The sequence below is a fragment of the Barbatula barbatula genome, assembly GCF_947034865.1.
Source record: "Barbatula barbatula genome assembly, chromosome: 12".
Lineage (NCBI taxonomy): Eukaryota > Metazoa > Chordata > Actinopteri > Cypriniformes > Nemacheilidae > Barbatula > Barbatula barbatula.
In genome coordinates this window covers 3,378,134-3,393,896 of record NC_136775.1, presented here as the reverse complement: position 1 = coordinate 3,393,896, position 15,763 = coordinate 3,378,134, and the positions used below count along the sequence as shown (strand labels likewise).

Here is a 15,763-nt window from a genome sequence, read left to right as displayed (position 1 = left end):
TGTTGGAAACTTCCTAAGAAATGAGATGTCATGATAGCATTGTAAGAAATTTATTTGAGTTGGAACCATCAAAACATTTGTTTAATGAATTTGTTTACTGTAGTGGGAAAAACTTTTTCGTCATGAGAATATTCAATCTAAACATGATAAACTGATCTGGGCTGCGTTTCCCGATAACGTCGTCTCTTAGCGCATACGAAGACTCTAAAGGTACACCTTACTCAAGTTATACCTTTTCTAGGCGTGTTCCCCGAACTATACCTTTTGAGTTTACTTATGGATAACCTTCTTCAGTGCGACGTTAGGTTGCCTCGAGAATCGATTGTTTGCTCTACCTTGCGTTATAGAGTGGGTAAAGTATTGAGAAAGCAATGTTTATTATAAAGAAGAAATTGCATTTATCAGGGCTCACTGAAATAATATAAAGAAATAAATAAATATGTGTGTGTGTGTGTGTATTTATTTATAATTTTGCAAGACGGTTCCAGTGTTAACCAGCTACATTAACCGTCTGTTTGGTTTCTCTTGTGAAAGGGTCATTTATATTCTCATAGTTTGCCATCGTGTGTTCATGTTGTCCACGATCTGTGTTGATTCACATTATTGGCGTCAATCACTCATCTGTGTATAGGGATAAGTGTCCCATCCAGAATGCCAATAACTCATGGGACACCCTCAAGGGCATGAAAGCCTTGATGTCCTCCTTCACGTTGTGCCTGGCGAAAGGTATGTAATCGGTGGCATGACGGAGCAGGATGTTTGTGTTTGAGTGAACGCACCAGCGCACCGAGGTCTTTCTCAGACCATTTTCATCCCCAAACAACTCCAGAAAACTCCCCACGGCATAAAAACCAAGAGCCGTCATGCAGCAGCTGATCTTCAGGGCTCCCTCGAGTTTGTCTCGACAAAGTTGGACCATCAAGATGCAAGAGCTGCAGAATTTGCTCCCTTGGAAGGCTAAATTTGTGTAGAATTTTCTCTTCTGACCTGGTAGCCAGAGGACTAACATGTGATGAAATTGTGCAAATACACTTATTAACTGGCTCCTCGGATGGCGCCATCTTTGATTTAAAATCTCTCGCTGCCATAGTTTGACCAAACTCCCCATAACATTAATTATCTTTAAATAGACTCCTAAGCCTTTCCTGTCAAATGGTTTGCCAGCTGATTTGCTTTGGGATAATAGGCTGTAATTAAAAACACTAACAACCATCAGTGTATGACAATTGTATTCATGAAAACACTTCAATAGCCTACACTGAGTGTATAAACCAGAGAATTTTATTTGAAAAATTAAAACTCATTTAAAGTAAAAATGTAAGTGTAATACTAAATAGAGTTTTATATTAAATTATTATATTACATTTTATATGTGAAATTAAACTATGATGTAGAAAAGCTTATTGCATAGCGGTACGAACCATCAAAGGCTAAGAGCGCTCCAGACCAACCATACGAAAGTGTGACTTACAGAAGGTGAACTTAACTAAGAGGGTTTCAGGAAACACGTATTAACGATAAGCTTAAGGTATAGTTTAAGGGCGACGTAGTGTTAAGAAGGTCTCGGGAAACACAGCCCTGAACAATTGGATTTGGAATAAACACCGGGGACACAATTTAACAAATCTAATGCATTTTGGCTCAAGACTTCTTCTGTACTTTCTAGCTTCAAATCGTGCAAGCTATATAATGATAATGGTCCATGAATGCTTTAGGTTTTCTTTTTAAAAATCCATGTAGAAATTACTGCACTGGCTCTCAAGTGTTTTATCAGAATCCATGTTTCAAATTCCAGATTATTCTCTCCCATGTTTTGGCTGCTTGGCGAGAACAGTATAAACAACGCTGGGGTCATCTTTGAGTTTCTTCTCACCATCTGGAGATATGTTTGTGACTTTTACCTGGTCCATACTGTAAATAAACATAAGCACAACATCCCAATACTCAATACTATAGGACTTATACAAACCAGCGTGTATAAATCCTGTTGTAACTGTGTTTAACCTGGGCATGCGTGAATAATGCACCGTAATGTAGTCGATTTTTCCAGGTTCCTCTGTAGTCGCTGCAGCTTCTTTCAGGGGCACGATGGAGGGGTGGCTGCTTTCATACACCTCCTCTGGCTCCTCCTGAACAGACACAACATAAAATCAATGAGTCATATCCTGTGGTTTCTTCACTGGTAACACTATGGCTCTGTTACAAAACCCAGTAAGCTGCCTCGCTGTCTACTGCCTACCTGCTGTTTATATACAACCATCTGAAACAAACAAAGGCACCATTCAATTCACATATCATCAGTCCTAAATAGTGTATTACAAACAATGACCAAATCAACTAAATGGAATTCAGGGCCGGCCCAAGCCTTTACTGTGCCCAAAGCAGAATTTTGTTTGGGGGTCCCCCTGTGCCCACAAAACAATCAACTATTGTCAATGTTTGATTATTATTAAAAATAAAAAGGCATAAATACACTAGCACAACTTCTTATTACTTATATATTTATTGATCTTTTTAACTTAAGCGTTATATAATTTTAATTGAATGTTTATATATTATTAGGGATAAAATTAATATGTCAGAAGAACTGCCTCAACGTTGTACATATCCAAAGTTTACTTCAATACGCAGATAAAAACAAGAAGTGCGAGATGTTAGTCTGTAGTCCGATGCCAGGGCCCTATGTACTCAGCACCCTTTTCGCCTCACTTGCAATGCCCCTGGCTTAAAATTGTATCATTTCGTTACTTAAATTTTAGAATCAATTTTGAAAAAATTTATTGTATTTCATTTTAACCACAATCTATAAACACCCTTCTAAAGCCACAGAGCCCTCGAGGATGATTTAATCTTTTTTTATCTCTTTTGATAACCATTAAATTAATTTACAATATGGTCACAATTATTCTCAACCTTATCCCAAATAAAACGCTAATTTTACAAACTAAAGTGTCTTGCTGAACTACAGCTGAAGACGTGACAGTAGCTCCGTCTTTCTTTGATTTGATTGGTCACTGCTTGACCCTGCAATCAGTCATTCCGGCCTCCTTTCATTTGATTGGCCACCTCACTTTTTTGATATTGTAATGTTGGGTTAAGTCAGTAATTTCACATATTTTGACACACCCAAGAACATTTTTTCGGTAAGGCCTTATGTGAGAAAAGGGATGTGTGTCAGGCATACATCACAAAAAAATATGTAATTTTATGTGCTCTTGGGGGCCCCCTAGTGGCAGCAAGGCCCGAATCAGCGCTTAGTTCGATTAATGTGTTCTGTCAATTTTCCTTCCTTTTTTTCTACCACATTGACAAAATACAGGTACAGGTATGATTTAACAATGCAGAATACCCTGTCAGGTAGTCCTACCATCTTAAAATAAAGTTTACAGTGTTAATATCCTACCAACATAAAAGACAAATGTAGGATTAATTTACAGCGCAAGACCCTATAAAATTGTACAAGTTTTAAATAAACATGTAGAATGATCTAACAGAGAAAATATACTATCAGATTCCCATAGCAGTATGAAAAAAGGTACGATGATGCTAAAAATGATGTAACATTGCTGTGCACATCCCTGGTAGCATAATCTGACGGGTAGCATGAAATTTCAGGACACAGGCTCTGCTGGAAATGTATGACATGGTAGTGGTTTCAAATTCAGGCAATTCTGTGTATTGAGAGACATGTCACATCACCAGCTAAGGTAAGTAGTATTAATATATAATGTGCTTGAAATATAAAACATTTGTGGATGACGTTCAGACACAGGGTTATTATAATTTTGTTTTCCATTTGATAATTATTTATGTTTTATGTTGCCATTCAAGTTACATTTTTTTTAACTTCATTGTTACTTCTGTTTTGATTTATTCATTTAAAGGTCCAGTGTATAAAATGTAGCAGCATCTTGTGGTGAGGTTGCAAAACGTGCTCAAAATGGCAGCTGACACGCTCAAAATGCGTTCTGTGGAGCAGTTTGTCCGTTTATGGCTACTGTATAAACAAAATGGCGAATCCCATGTAAGGGGACCTGCGGTGTATGTAGAGAGTAGAGAGGCGATGGGGTGGAGGAGGGATGCTGCAAAACTGTCATGGTACAGAAGTGAGGGGAGGCTTTATAAAGCGTCTACTCTGCACTGATTGGTTGGATTACATTACCATGCTCCTCCCGAACTTAGTTAAATAAACTCAGAAATAAAGTTTTTAAACATTAGTATGTTTTTCGATTTCAATAAGCTGAAATGTTTAACAGCTTTAATTTTAGTGAACTTTAATAACCTTGCCCTGACAAAGAAAACTTACCGGAATGTCTGACATTTTTGCACTCTTGAGAAGAAATGTTTCTGAAGTTGATTCCCTGAACAAAGTTTCGCATGCTGGTAAATCACCTTCTGGCGAATGCTGTTTTGAAAGCAAGACATTAGATTCATGTCCAATAAGAGTGTTTTTGATGAGATTTGTGTTAAGAATTTGAGTTAATGACCTGTTTATCCTCCGTGAGATTTTCAGTGTCCACACGATGCATGTTTTTACTGCAAAAGGAAAATTAAAGGATGTGTAAGATCAGAAGAAATGTCACTTTCTCCATTATCGTGTGTAATTCAACAGTCACCTGATCATGACCACCACGGTTAATGAGATCAGCGCGACAGACACGCCCACAGCAGATGCCAATGCGATCACCTTCAGTCGACCTGGACACACAGTCCATTCAATGTATTGTTATCACACTAAATCCCAAAACATTGCACACATGAATGTTCCAGATCATGAGCTACGCATGCACATCATATATATGCATGCACTTGCCTTGTATTTGGTCTATAGAACATTTGTTTATCTGATGCTCAACAAACAAACAGTGTGAAGCGCACCAACCTCGAACTTTGACTGTGAGAACAGGGGAGCTATGCGCTCCGATGCGATTGCGGGCCTCGCAGTAGTACTGCCCGCTGGCTCTAGGGCTGACCTCGGGAATGGTGTAGCTGGGACCCGATCGAGTTTCCCAGGCGTCAGCCGCATTGATCCGATACCAGGTGTAGTTCTCCACCATCGGGTTCGCCTGACTGCTGCAGGTCAGCGTCAACGAGCTGCCCGCGTCGATCACGGTGGAGGGACGAGCCAGCACAGAGGTGTTTTTGGGGGCATCTGAGAGTAGAGGTCAGTCAGAACAAAAGCTCAGAATGTGACATGCAGAAATGAAGAGACTGCAGATTTAAACCAAAAAACTAAAATGTAGGCCTAATTTAAATACCTGTATCTCGAAGCAATTGACATAATATTAAACGTTACAATAATATGAGCTTACACAGCACTGGAAAGGTAATAGTGGCAGATGTCCCCATGCCAAACATGTTCCATGCAGTGCAGTAATACTGTCCAGAATGGTGGGAACGCACGCTGAGGAAAGTGAGATTTTGCGCAGTGCCTTTGGACCAGGGCTGACCACTGTTCACTCTGTACCAGGCGTATCTCTCTGCGGGAGGATTGGCGTTGGTGCTGCATGTCAAATTGACAGCAAACCCTTCCATGATGTCTCCTTTAGGACTGGTCAGGATTCTTGTATTCTTCGGGGAGTCTGAAAGCAAAATGTTTTAAATCCCAAATGTTAAATCATTTAAATCAATGAGTGCAGACAATACAATTTAAAATCGCAACATTCTGGTTTACCAAACCATTGCTTCCTTGGAGGAACATTCTAAAAAATGATATTTAAAACAACTAGATGGCCCAGAGCAATCCTTAAAGTGTGTTGTTACTGTAAGTGAAAACAGGTTGTTCTAGTTTCATGAATCTATGCAAATGTTTCTTTCGTAGCCGAGCATCACGTGGTTTCCCGATTTGCTTTAAAAATGCACATTGATTTGAACTTTGATCTGTTGGAGGTTGGCAGACAATGTGACATAATGTCCTGCCAAAACCCAAGCTATTACACAAGAACCAGTCAGTAAAAGAAACGTCTAACTCACAACGACATCAGCTCACAAGAATAAAAAATAGGAAATAAGACAATTGGAAAGTTCAAACGTCTGGTTCCTTTCTTGACCAAAATAGAGTGACATTTTCACAACGGATTGCAAAGCTGCAAGAAACCTATTCAAGTTTATATTGTCTAGAATAAAAAATATACACATATTTTCAAAGCAGCATCTGATCAGCCTCACAGGTAACGTTCAGTAAAACGGGTCTGGACCGGCCTGTTCCAAGCGAGTTGCGGGCCACACAGAAGTATTCTCCATGGTCCCTGTAGTCCAAACTCCACAACCTCAGCTCAGGTTTGAAGCTGTCCGGCACCCTGCTGTTTTCTCCTTCCTTATACCAAGAAAAACTTTCTGCTGGCGGAGCGCCATCACTGCTGCAGGTCAAAATCACTGAATCGCCCTCTCTGACCGCCTCCCGGGGGCTGATCTGCACTGTGGTATAGCGTGGAGCATCTAAAGGATATATATATAATTTATATTTGGAAATAGAAAATAATTTTGAGCAGCAGAAATGTTTTTACTCACAGCCAAGAGCCAGGACCACATCAGGTGACAGAACATTTTGAGGAGGTATCGGACGGCAGGTGTAGGTACCTGCATGCTGGCTGTCAAAATTGTAGATGGCCGATACCTTGCTCGACTGCCCTAAGTTGATCCCATTCCGATAAAGGGCAAAGTTCCTGCCAGGGGCAGCACAGCCTTTGGCCACACAGCTCATGAACACTGTCTCTCCGGCGGCATACATGTTTCCTATTCTTGGTGGATGTACGTGAACCTGAAGCTCTGTAACCAAGACAAGATTTGTACACAGTCAATACACGACACATCCTTACGATTTAAAGCAATAGTAATAAAACTTGGGTATTTATAAGTATTATATATGGGTGCGGTAACGAATTAAGTAAAATACATTTCTTCAAACCAAAGCCATAAATCCGGGCTATAATAATAGTGAATTTTCTTTCGCAGATGTCCCTGTATGGATCTTCTCCAAACTCTTAACCGCCACTTCCGCCCTCCAAACTTTTGCCATTGGTTCAGAAAACATGTAATCCCGCCCCCAAGATCACCCTATTGGTTGAGATCCATTTCGCCATATTGATAAGGGCATGACCGCCCTATAAATACAAAAAAAAGTGAACGGGGAGATGCTTTTTTCCTGGTTAAACTGCACAAAAATTTTCGATTTCTCACACGATTTCAATGATCGTTAAAGAAATCTAAGTCTTACAATTTAATAAAAATAAAATGCAGCATTCTTGCATTTCTAGTTTACAATCTGCGGAAAGACAATTTACGAATGGCTCAATTTAAATAGTATAATATATAAATATATAATATCAAACCCATAGTTTGCGTACTGAAACATCAATATAGCGAAAAGTTCACCGCAGTTTTCCCAAACACGCCCTGCCTCTTTTCTGCGGCCAGCCATTGGTTCAGAAAAACATATAATCCCGCCCTCAAACTCACATTGGTTCCAAGCTGACAACCACTGAAAATCCAATATTGTAACATAAAAAACTTTAAAATAAAATTTTTATGTTGACATTTGAAGTGAACCTCACCTGTGACGGAAAGACTTATAGAGTCAGGCGACGTCCATCTGCCCTGCTGGTGATCTGTCTCGAATCTGAAATGGTACGTTCCTGCATCGCTCAGCTTCACGTTTGTGATCTGTAAACTGCATCTTTTGAAGCCCCCCATGTATTTGGTCCTGTCCCTGTACGAAGGACTCAATTTATTTCCGTCAGAATGGTAAGCGATTTCCCGTATGCCCTCCGCCGAGATGTGGAACCACATCACCTGTGTTGAGCTGTAGGGTGAGGGGTAGTCGTAACGGCATGGCAGTGTTACTGTGGTCCCTGCCCAAACGCAGATGTCCTTCCTGGAGAAATAGATGATCCACGTACCGGCCCCTACTCCTATTGAACAAAGAAAAATGATAGAGTCCGATATTGCAGGGCAAAGCTAATTCAAAACAAGTAAACCTGTGTACCAAATGCACTTTACATCTATCTATCTATCTATCTATCTATCTATCTATCTATCTATCTATCTATCTATCTATCTATCTATCTATCTATCTATCTATCTATCTATCTATCTATCTATCTATCTATCTATCTATCTATCTATCTATCTATCTATCTATCTATCTATCTATCTATCTATCTATCTATCTATCTATCTATCTATCTATCTATCTATCTATCTATCTATCTATCTATCTATCTATCTATCTATCTATCTATCTATCTATCTATCTATCTATCTATCTATCTATCTATCTATCACGTATGCTGGTGTCCAAAATTATTACCTGCCACAGCCGTAGAGAAAATGAAGGTCACAAATCTCCACATCTCAAAATTGGAACCTTTGGTCCCTTTGTAAAAGCAAAAACACTGTAAACAACTTTACTATGATGACATGGCATAGTTTTTAATAATCGAGAATGAGCTCATAAAGGTACCTGTTTTTTGACGCGGTTTGTCTTCTCCGTAGCACTCAAAGCTGCATGTGGTGTGGAAAACACATTTGATGAGAGATTTGTGCCATCTGAGAGAGATGAACAGATCCACAGCATGGGACGCTGAGCCGAAGAAAGCAGAAGTTGGTAAGGAATAGAAGTGAATGTGGCTGACATACGCCTGTCTTACGCCCCGTCTCTCTGAGCATCTGAACTCTGGGCCTGTCTCCAGTGAAACTCTACTCCACCTTCAGCAAGGTGCACAGAGCAATAACCACAAGTCGCTGACACCCACATACCTTTCATCCCTTACAAACTCCTCAAGGGCATCTGAGCAAGCAGTCACATCACTGTGATTTGATATATAGATTACATTTTCATGATTTACTCCTAAAAACCATGAATTACATCATTTGCTTTTATTTCAAAACCATGTAACGGTTACCTTAATAAACAGGCCCTTTACATAAGCATTTATTTTGGAAGTTAGTATTATGTGGTTTATAGCAGAAGACAATAATTCAAATTCAGTCATTCAAACCGTGAATTATTTATGGCTATGGACATTATAGTATCAATTATCCATTTATTTTTTAGACAGTGAGGCTGTTTTTCAGGTGTCAGCCATCATCTTGAGTGTGTTTTTTTAAGGATAGGGACCAGGCTGCAACAAACCTCTTAGTTGTCATTTTGAAGATTATTGTTACTAAGGGTCTGTTTAATTGAAAATGGGGTTTTTGTATCTTGTTAAAGGAAAATCTGTATAGTATCACTTTAAAGCTCCCACATTACACATTTCGGATGTCTTCCTGATAAAACACACTTCATTTTAGTTGTTGGTTTGTTATAAGGGCACCCCAAGACCTGACCTAAAGTGGGTGTGTAGAATAATGCAGACATCCAGAAAATGTGTACAATGTGTACGATAAAATAGACTAAAGCGGCCTCTTCTGGTATGACGAGAGAAGTGCAGCTCCGACATCTACACGAAACAAAATATTATTTTAAAAACCCTACATTTCTAGAAATCTAAAGTTATTATATAAATATATAAATATAAAGTTATATATATAGGATTATTGACTTAAATTATTAAGTTGTGTGTGTAAAAAATACAGACTCTGATAAATAAAGGAGGCAGCAATATCTAACTATTTTTATGAGACAAAACTCTTCGACTTAATATATTTGATATGACTAATGTAGAGTTTTCTCAATGAATGCAAATTAGACCATAACCTCACGAGGCAGAAACATTTGGTCAAATCGCTTCCTGTGTTTAGTTTCGGTTCCGTTGTCGTAACAAAGTGCTTCCTCTAGGAGGCGCACCGCGGCGCACAACAAAGCTAAATCCCCCCATTCTATCGCGTTTTACGCATTCGCAACACACGTTCATTTTAAGTTTGTACCTGGTATACAATTGTAAATAAACGATGTGTAAAATGCATGCCCTATTCAACACACGGTAGACAACTATGATTGGTAAATCCCGACTATCGTTGAGAAAAGTAACTGGTACCACCTGACAACGCGTGGGCTGTTTGGATCATCACACAAGTGTTTAAGGAACATAAGTTGACACCGATTAAAAAAAAATGCAAACCCATCGCATATGACCTATTAAGGGCAGTTGCACGACCTTCTTAAATTGCCCCTCTATCCACTTATTTCATTTCCACGTTACTGAAACATCCGACTTGCTACATGTGACAGAAACGCATCGGTCTGCTGCTACATGTGACAGAAACGACAAATCCGGGTTGAAAAGTTTCGCTCTCAGATGGACTGACATGAACTCACAGTTCCAGCTCTGCTGCTGTACCGCCCTCTTCTAAGGTAAAGTTAAGCTTTCTGTCTTTAATACTTTTAACATTAAAGATTAACATTAAAGTGTCTTTAACGCTTTAATACCGAGTGTCATCTAACAGCTGTCCGGAGATCAGTCGTAGTGTGTGGAGACCATCTATGTTGTTAGACCACATAACGTTGATGTGCTTGTACTGACTAGAATCAAGCGTTACAATACAAAGTTACAGTCTTGACTTTTAACATGCAGTTGTAACAGTGTATCAATAGTGCAGAGAAACGTTGTTTTTTCCCAGTGTTTTGATTGACTGACTTCTGAAACTGCTGTACAGGTTCTTTCATTTCCATCATGTTGGTTCACGTTCTGCTGCTGCTTCTGCACGCATGTGGAGGAGGTGCGTCTCCCATTCAGTGTTATGATGACCAGGGGAAACCTGTCGACTGGTTTGTCTATTACACTCACTTACTATAACTAAGGGTTATCTGTGTCTTTTCATATTTCAGGTCGCTCAATTTACCTTTTTGTGTATCTGACTTAAAAAAGTTATGTTGAAACAAAAACCGAGATGTCTAGCTTCTAAGACTAGTCTAAGCGGTTTACGCAACCTGGCCGGGATTCACATATTTAAGTTCGATATGCTTTCTGAATAAAAGTAGGGTCCGTTACTGTACGCGTTCTTGGTATTTTTCTTCCACGTTTAAGAAACTCACAGAACTCATTAGTATCTTCATAGTAGATCATTTGTTTGAATGTAAAGCATTTTTCTATACCTGCTTCTATATGGGGTCTCACCCTGAGATGCTTTTTATCTACGCTGGTCTCTTTTTGGCTGCTTATTATTATGCGGTTAAAGTCATACATTTGAAACACACTTGTTGTTTATCTAATGAAACGAATGAATATTTTGGCACAGTTTCATTTTTATCCACAAACGAATTGCAATCATATATGCCTACACTATCACATTAAAAGATTTTGATCCTGAGAAACATTTATTTATTTTTGCTAGTTTGTACTTGTTATCATATTCCACTGTAGTATCATGTGTTTCTCATTCATCAAACACCATTCTCATCTTTTTCTGCAGGTTCTACCTGTACAAACTGCCACACCTTCATCGTGAGCCTGCAGAGGAGGGGCTGAAGTACATGTACATGGATGCAGGGAGTGAAGGATGGGCTGATGGGAAGACATTAATAAATGACACTCAAAGTGCTGTTGGTAGAACATTAGCGCCTCTTTATGAGGTACTGTACAGTTTTCTATCACGGAGCATAAACAAAGAAAAATTCCAGCGCAGTTTCGCTTGAACAAGCTTTTCTCTTTGCAGAACATACATTTTCATTACCAGTCATTTTCTAGCTCAGAGACACTTTCGTGAGTCGTTTTACAGAACGCAGTATTTGGATTTCTGCCCTCTGCACATTTTGCTCATTTTGGAGAAGTATTAAAGAGCTGATTTTACACGGTTATGCGCATAGCTGATATTTTGACGCGTATCAGATTTTTGTCCCATCTGATTACACTTACTTTAAACGTAACCGACTGCGCTCGCATTAAAATGCAGTTTTGCGGCGCATTTTCCACCTCCAATGATTCTGCACCACATCGCTAATGCATTTATGCATTTGCCAGATGCTTTTATTCAAAGTGTAGGTGTGTTCCTAGGGTAGTTTGTTTTTGCTTTCCATGTAACTATTGTAAATAATATCAGGTGAGGTGCATGATTTTTAAGGAAGTGTTATTGTAGATGATTTTATACACATTCACCTAGAGAACATTTCAAGAGTAAACAAGCTTTTATAGCTTTGTGTCTTGTGTCTTTGTGATTTGAACCAGAACTTATATCTACAAATGGAATTGAACATCCTAAATCTTTTGGTCAGATGTTTGGGGAAAAGCGGAATTGGTTGATGGTGCAAAATGAGACTCGAGTGCGTTTACGACTTAATGTGCACATAAGTATTTCACAATTAAAGAGGAACTGCTTGAGATCACATGCTCCTCACAGACACCTCAGATCTATTAGATGACACAGTCATGTTTCTTAAGAAAAGCTAAAATGAAGCTGACTTTTTTCAGGGTTGTGATGTTGGGTGGATCTCATACAATGATCAACCCCCAGGGAAGCATTTAGATGCAAGCAGGACCTGCGGCCACACCAAAGGTGCTGCGAACGGTTTAAAAACATTAAAACAAAACTCAAAAACACATTTTGGGAGACTCCATCTAATGATTACTTTCTCTGTTGTAGGTGTTGTTGTCTTTGATAAACAACAGGGCTTCTGGTTGGTCCACAGCACGCCTCATTTCCCCCCTCCCAAAACAGAGGGGCAGTTTTCGTACCCCAGCTCGGGGATGAATAATGGACAGAACTTTATCTGTGTCACTTATCCTTTTGAGCGCTTTCAGACGATCGGTATGAATCCCGTTCATTTAACACATTTGTTGAATCAGAAACATGTATTACGTTATATAACGTGTTAAAATGTTTGCATGTGACGACACTTGCTTTGATATTTTGTTACCTAATGCAGTGCGGTGATAATGAAAACCTTGCTTGATGCTTGACAGAGTATTTGCGGGATGCAGTTTCCATAGATACAGTTAAAGTGATCCTCCTAACTGACACAGTAACCATAGTGACAACACCAACCGCTGTGCTGCTGTGTACCTCCATTCAATCTTGTTTCTAATCAAAATTCAGACGGTTGTGTAATTTTCAAAGCTGCGAACTACAAGAGGATGGGGGCGTCAGAAGAAAAGCAGAGTGCCTTAAAGGGACAATTCACCCCAAAATAAAATCTCTGTCATCCTTTATTCGCCATCATCTCATTCAAAACCTGTATGACTCTTTCTTTTGTGAAACACAAAAGAAGATATTTTGAGAACACGAAATACTTTTTTCCATACAATAAATGTCAAAGGAGGCCAATGTTGTTTGGTTAACAACATTGTTTAAAACATCTTCTTTTGTGTTTTGTCATACAGGTTTGGACTGATATGATGAACAAACCTTAATTTGGGGTGAACTGTCCCTTTAAACATTTTAAATATAAACAGTTAAAATGTATACAATACACAACTGACAGTATGATAAGACACCAATGTTTAATAAATATTTACATTTATTAAGAATATTAATTGAAATTAGCACATTTTCAGCCAAATGATGTAAATAATCGAACTATAGGCCCTTTATTGTTGTTTGTGTCGTGCGTCAATATACAATGTTCAGTCTCAAATGTTTTATTTTACTATGCAAATTTTCAATATATCTGTTAATGGTAGGTACAGAAAATAATATAATTTATCTTTCATGTTTTGGAGAAATATTGAGTTCCAACACAATTGTGCGACAAAATTGGATTTCGGCTAATTCACACAATCTTATATTTACATTTGAGTGCGATTTGCTTTCACGCCTGTGAGGTTAGTTTTAGGGGTGGGGCTTCAGTATTGTTTTTCACCTGGTGTACGATTCACAACATACAAATTCATACAAATCAGCCACCTAGTTAAATAGTTACGAATTCCCGTGAGATCAGAATGCAAGTTCATGTTATCTCCCGCTTTAAGACACTCAATTCTTCACAATTCCAATTGAGCCAATTGTGAGATTACTGGAGACTGTGTCTAATGTTATTTTTGTCCATTTCATCAGCTGTCTAGGAGAAATTCACGCCTTATTAAAGAAATCTCATTCGTAATATTGTTCACAGGTGAGCAGTTGTCGATCAACCAGCCTCACATATATGACTGCAGTGTTCCCGCTTCCCTGGCCGCTGCTGTACCTGCTATGGCACAGCTCTGTAAACACTCTCTGGGAAGATGGGAAAACGCTTCCTCCTCCCCAGTCAATCGCAGCATCTCCCTCCTCTCATTGGCTGGAACAGAGTTCATTAGCTTTGCAAAGGGTGCATCCTTTGCCAATGGTAAGGCTTGGTTTTAATACTGATGTAATGGAGAAAGTAAGCATTTCTTTTACGCCAGCCAGTCAAATGGATATTTTACAGGAGTAAAAAAGTTGCATCATTTGTTTAACAAATTTGTTCCGTATATGTTGTTAAAGGAATAATTATCCTAATGCAAATTCTGGCTTTATTTACCCCCGCCATATGAGAACCCAAAAGACTCATTTGTCTAAAAAGAATCGACTAAGTAGCTTTGCGTGAGAAACATGATGAACTTTAGTTTTAAGGTCGGCAAATTATTTTAAATACTTGTTTTGATTGGTTCACTCCGATTTAGGTATTATTAAAATGACACTTTTATGGTACTTTTATGAGATTTTTCAACTTTTTTCTAAGCTAGACAGACTTTGAATAAACTGATAAATGGAGCTGAAGTTCTTTTTATTGTGAAATGACAGCTAATGAACAATATCCGGGCAGGTCAGATATGACCGAATTTTCATAGTGTCAAGTCACTTTTGTTTGTGCCATTCATATTCAGACCTGTATCACTCCTGGGTGGCACCCACGCTGCAGTCCAACCTGCTGGTGCAGTTCTGGCGTCGCTCCACGGGCATCCTGCCCTCTGACTGCTCTCCAAACTGGAAAGTCCTGAACGTGGATCTAATTTCCCCGGGCCAGCGCATCACATTCAAGGCCACGGAGGACCACTCTAAGTGGGCCATCAGTACCGACGGCGGGTACGAGGGAACGTCTGGCAGCTGGGTCTGCGTGGGAGACATCAATCGTGACGAGGCGGAAGAGAAGAGGGGCGGGGGGACGGTGTGTCATCGTGATGCCGTGGTGTGGAAGGCCTATCGTACGGCCGCCCTGCAGTGCGAGACTTGTGATGGTGAAGTCCAGACGTGCGATAAAGCTGTGTGATATCACTGATGAAAATGAGCTCATGAGACACATCAACAAAAGCAGAATGATTGCTGATGCAGGTGTCAACAGGTATGATTTAGATGTGATATAACTGAATGTGCTTTTATTATGGAACGATGCGACGTACACTATTTAGATATAATGCAATAGGACTGTAAATTTATGATTGTAGCTTTTAAATCATGTCGCAGCTTGAGGAGAACCTGCTGTAAATCTTATTTCAAATCGAGATCATCATTTAATGAATGAATTTTTTATAAAGAAGATTTAAAACGCAAATTTGCGTCATTAAAGGAACCAAACAGAATTGCTAAAATAATGATGTTCGTTGTGATATGAATAATGTTTTATAATGTCTGCCAGTAGTGCTGTAAAAGTGACACACTTGAACTTTCACTGGGGAAAAACAGAGGTGCATTGTGGGAAATAGGTTGAAATGTGTCTAGTACAGATTAGTGTTTTCATTCACATATATGTATAACATTTTGTAACGTTACATCAAGAAAATAAACAATAATTCAGTTTGCATTTGCTTTTTGTTTATTATAAAAGTATATAAAGAGTATATCATCCTGTTATTTTTAGTATATTTTTAGCGTTCATATTTTCCTTCAATTATTTAATATTACTGAAATTCCAGGACATTCAACCCTTATG

The 15,763-nt window shown here is 39.0% G+C and overlaps 2 protein-coding genes across 2 annotated transcripts; one reads left to right on the top strand and one right to left on the bottom strand.

Moving 5' to 3' along the window:
• Positions 1-35: 35 nt before the first annotated feature.
• Positions 36-8,764, bottom strand: LOC306901314 (B-cell receptor CD22; the record flags this gene model as incomplete). Its single annotated transcript, XM_079468993.1, has 13 exons — positions 36-1,911; positions 2,005-2,129; positions 4,307-4,405; positions 4,488-4,536; positions 4,617-4,698; positions 4,883-5,152; positions 5,313-5,582; positions 6,169-6,438; positions 6,511-6,768; positions 7,554-7,910; positions 8,462-8,547; positions 8,649-8,706; positions 8,758-8,764. 13 exons carry the CDS (start codon positions 8,762-8,764, stop codon positions 1,797-1,799), a joined length of 2,046 nt encoding a protein of 681 aa, XP_079325119.1. The 3' UTR covers positions 36-1,796.
• Positions 4,928-15,634, top strand: dnase2 (deoxyribonuclease II, lysosomal). The gene is made up of 9 exons (XM_079469525.1): positions 4,928-5,164; positions 8,494-8,605; positions 10,172-10,294; positions 10,597-10,708; positions 11,353-11,512; positions 12,348-12,432; positions 12,520-12,684; positions 13,988-14,200; positions 14,721-15,634. Exons 4-9 carry the CDS (start codon positions 10,614-10,616, stop codon positions 15,101-15,103), a joined length of 1,101 nt encoding a protein of 366 aa, XP_079325651.1. The 5' UTR covers positions 4,928-5,164; positions 8,494-8,605; positions 10,172-10,294; positions 10,597-10,613; the 3' UTR covers positions 15,104-15,634.
• The last annotated feature ends 129 nt before the right edge of the window (positions 15,635-15,763 follow it).